General features: G+C 35.0%; 1 protein-coding gene across 1 annotated transcript; it reads right to left on the reverse strand.

The window, feature by feature from the left end:
- Nucleotides 1-91: 91 nt before the first annotated feature.
- LOC105568385 (ABC transporter G family member 20-like) lies at nucleotides 92-2,269 on the reverse strand. Its single transcript, XM_012024026.1, has 6 exons — nucleotides 2,130-2,269; nucleotides 2,027-2,055; nucleotides 1,657-1,834; nucleotides 1,487-1,580; nucleotides 291-503; nucleotides 92-212 (listed from the first exon to the last, which is right to left on the reverse strand). The coding sequence occupies exons 3-6, from the start codon at nucleotides 1,767-1,769 to the stop codon at nucleotides 114-116; spliced, it is 519 nt and encodes a 172-aa protein (XP_011879416.1). The 5' UTR covers nucleotides 1,770-1,834; nucleotides 2,027-2,055; nucleotides 2,130-2,269; the 3' UTR covers nucleotides 92-113.
- Between the last annotated feature and the right edge of the window lie 1,394 nt (nucleotides 2,270-3,663).

Here is a 3,663-nt window from a genome sequence, read left to right on the forward strand (position 1 = left end):
AGGCCATTGAAGGAAACATTCGAAAAGGCAACATTCGAATTTGAAACAATTTTCAATTTTGTTTTGTTGACAAGAGCGTCCCTTTTGCATTATTGATAAGTTATGATGAATACTTACGAGTAATCATGGGTAAATTGGAGGCTGTTCTTCACAAATAGAGCTTTGAACCTTCTTAATCGTGAAACTTGTCTTTTCGAAACCGTTTTGTTTCCCTTAATAATTTGACTTATTAGTATCTTAAAATGATATAGATTTGCAAAGCTTTTTATAACAATAAAAATCGTACATACTTGTAGTTGTTCATATTTGTTTCGATCGTGATTGAAGGCATCGCCACCAGTGTCTTCTATATTGGATCCCTGATCTTCAGTTAAAGTGACTGCATTATTCTGTGCCTCGCACAATTTCAGGAAAATTTCATCCAATGACGAGGATTGAAATTTCTCCAGTAATTTCTGCGGCGCCGATTCAGCTAACAATTTACCATGTCTCATTAAACTGACCTGCGTATCATCCACAATATACAATATTATGCACGATCAAATTTGTAACATTTACAATTAGGAAGAACACAGCGTTCTCGAAAAGAAGGAATAGTTCTTGCTTCAGAAGAAAACTTAGCTTATATAGGAATTTTAGCGACTTCTTTATATAAACAACTAATTTTTAACTCGGTCCTTTAAGATATAAATCAATTTGAAACATAAACGCCATTTAGGACCTGGCATAAGTGGTGGCCAATTAAATTACTAACAAGTAACACTACCCAACTGATACTTACCGATTTGAGTGAAACTTAACATACTTATTAAACACCGAAAAATATTAAATACTTTTTTTTTGTTTCGGCTAAATACGCTTTTTAGGGGTAGAAAGGACCCCTCAACCCCTGGAGGTGGAAACGGTTATGGCTAATTATTTCTGAAGCATACATTTTCTGGTTGAGAAAACCCCTCCAGGGTTGAGGGGTGCTTTCTACCCCTAAAAAGCGTATTTAGCCGAAACAAAAAAACACGTATTTAATATTTTTCGATGTTTAATAAGTATGTTAAGTTCCATTCAAATCGGTGAGTATCAGTTGGGTAGTGTTACTTGAAAGTGAATTCATATACCGTCTTTTTCTACCCTGTCCTGCGTGCCGGATTGAGGGAGGTCCCAGTTTCGAATCCTGGCTGAGGTGATATGTTTTACAATAAGAATTTTAATTCACTACAGGGAAGAGTTAACGTAATAATGCTAAGTATAGCATTAAAATTAGCCTAGTTTACATTGTGCACTTAATATGAATAACAAATAGTAACAACTAGTAAACTGGTTCACGCATTGGCCGATCAGTTGAAGTATTCTATTTCATATCAAGTGCACGATGTAAACCAGGCCATAAAAACATTTCTCCAAAATTTTTGGCGCTTTCTTTAAAACGAAGTTTCGCTATTTTTTAAATACAGTCGTAAATATTATTAAGACAAATCTAATGGCGACTCACTGTATTAGCCTTTTTAACCTCTTCGATATAATGCGTCGTCATCAATACGGTGGTGCCTTCCTCCTGTGTTAGTTTGATCAGATAAGCCCAAATGCTGTAAAAAAGAACGTCCAAACATTTTCTTAATATTTTGTGCTTATCACGTCTAAAAAGGAGCCAATTCTACTTGCTTTTCTCTCAAAATTGGGTCCAAACCTACGGTGGGTTCATCGAGAATTAGAAGTTCGGGCTTATGCATCAATGCGGCGACAAAGGAAACCCTTTTTCGTTGACCTCCACTCATGTTCTTCACCAACTGATTTGCTGGAGGCAGTTGGAACAATTCCGAGAAAAACCTATGTCTCGTTTCTTGGAAATAACATGTATAAACTGGGGTTGTTTAAAATTGACATATAGTAGAATATCTTTCGAGCAAGACAAAATTAGAACCGCTTGAAAGACTTACTTGAAAGTAAAAGTAAAACTTGTCAGAATTTACATGATATTTTGCGCGCAACAACTACAAGTTTTCTTATCCCATGTACCTATTCGGTATCTTACCGATCTCCTTATCGTCAAGCCCATTGATCCTGCCAAAGTAATAAAGAGCATCGCTCGTAGAAAACAGTTCGACTAAAGATGTATCCTGCAGCATATAACCCACCCGAGGCCCTGGAATTCCGCAGCCCACACTGCCCGGAGATCCCCCCAAGACCCACATCTCTCCACTGTCGAGATAACGTAATCCGACGATACAGGACAACAGGGTAGTCTTGCCACATCCGCTGGCCCCCAACAGCGTGTATCTGTTTGATGAAAATATTTCGTTTACGAGATATTGCTTGGGCCTATGTAAATTTTATATATGTTACATTACACAAAAATTTTTAATAATTGGAATACTATTGCAACAGCAAAATCCGGAGACTAAATCAAGTAAAAAAAGTCCTACTACTTTTCCCTCCGACAAAGAGTTATTGAGATATCATAAGCTAAATATTGAAAAAGTTATAAATTTTCTCTTGAATATCTCAAAAAGTATTAAGCAAATAAAAAATGTTTCAGACAAAAGTTCATATTAATTGGTAGAATAAGTTAGTATATTAAATCATAAGGATTTTATTTAAAAAATTGAAGATGACCTTCACGTAATCTTCAAGCATGTATTCAAGGCTAAATTCATAACACCATCTTATTTCCCCCTCGAAACCCAACAACTTTTGCTGAGGTCATTTTTTGTTAGCCGTCTTCCCCAAAAAAATATATGCGTGGATCATTTAAAATGTGACACCCTATATACCATTCCCAAAAGAAGTTCCTATTTTACAAGCGATGACAATTTAAGCAATTGATGAAGGTACTCGTAAAAGAGCGTGATGGCAGACAGTTCAGGCAACTTCTATCAAAAGATGAAGAAAGTAGTATCAGTTATCCATAAAAGACATGTTAGATGTAGGTTCAGGTTTGTGGAACAATATTAAAATTTGCACAAGTAATCTGAAGTATTATATTAATCAGTAGCAATTCAATCTTCACTGCATTGTTTCCTTTCTTATAGCGAGCATATGGGGTTCTTTTGATAAACTCATGATATTTACGTGCAACCTTATTCGTCTAAACGGAAATTAATAGAAAGACGAATAATGTTTTGTGTTGACAAGACAAAGAATGGTTACATACACGGAACCGTTTGAAACCGTCATATTGAATCCGTCGAGCACCAACTCTTCTTTCCCATAACGCTTCACAGCGTTCTTTACAACCACCACGTTTTGCTGCAACATTCTGCGTCTGCGAATTGGTGATGTCAGTCCTATCAAACTGTAACAAATGTTTTTTTAGTGATTAGTTTTTTAAAAAGTAGTAAGAATAGAATTCACTAGTCATTTTTAATAGGAAAATATTTTGTGGAATATTATATTATATTTTTTTAATTGTAATTTATGTTATTACACATTGACTATTTTATTGCTTTTCGACGCACTGTTGGTATTGGTTTAAACAATGCCTTGCCTAAGCCTTTATATATGTATACTTTTTAAACGTCAATCAGTGCATTATCACTGAAAACAGTTGTATGTCACTGAATTATTCAATCCTTTGAAAAAATATCGGCTGGACTTTATTTAAACCAACGTTTAATGTTCTCTGCATTTCAAAATTGATATTAAACATAAACGAAAGTATACTTGCTTCTT

This window comes from Vollenhovia emeryi, unplaced genomic scaffold (assembly GCF_000949405.1).
Source record: "Vollenhovia emeryi isolate VEMERY1.0 unplaced genomic scaffold, V.emery_V1.0 DF942569.1, whole genome shotgun sequence".
NCBI classification, from domain to species: Eukaryota; Metazoa; Arthropoda; class Insecta; order Hymenoptera; family Formicidae; genus Vollenhovia; species Vollenhovia emeryi.

Bases quoted from the DNA above. Each gene is read 5' to 3' on its own strand.
- LOC105568385 (XM_012024026.1), bottom strand. From the start codon at position 1,769: ATGAGTGGAGGTCAACGAAAAAGGGTTTCCTTTGTCGCCGCATTGATG. The intron at 1,581-1,656 runs GCAAGTAGAATT...TCTTTTTTACAG, and splicing joins GACCCAATTTTGAGAGAAAA to CATTTGGGCTTATCTGATCA. The intron at 213-290 runs GTATGTACGATT...CAAATTATTAAG, and splicing joins ACAAATATGAACAACTACAA to GGAAACAAAACGGTTTCGAA.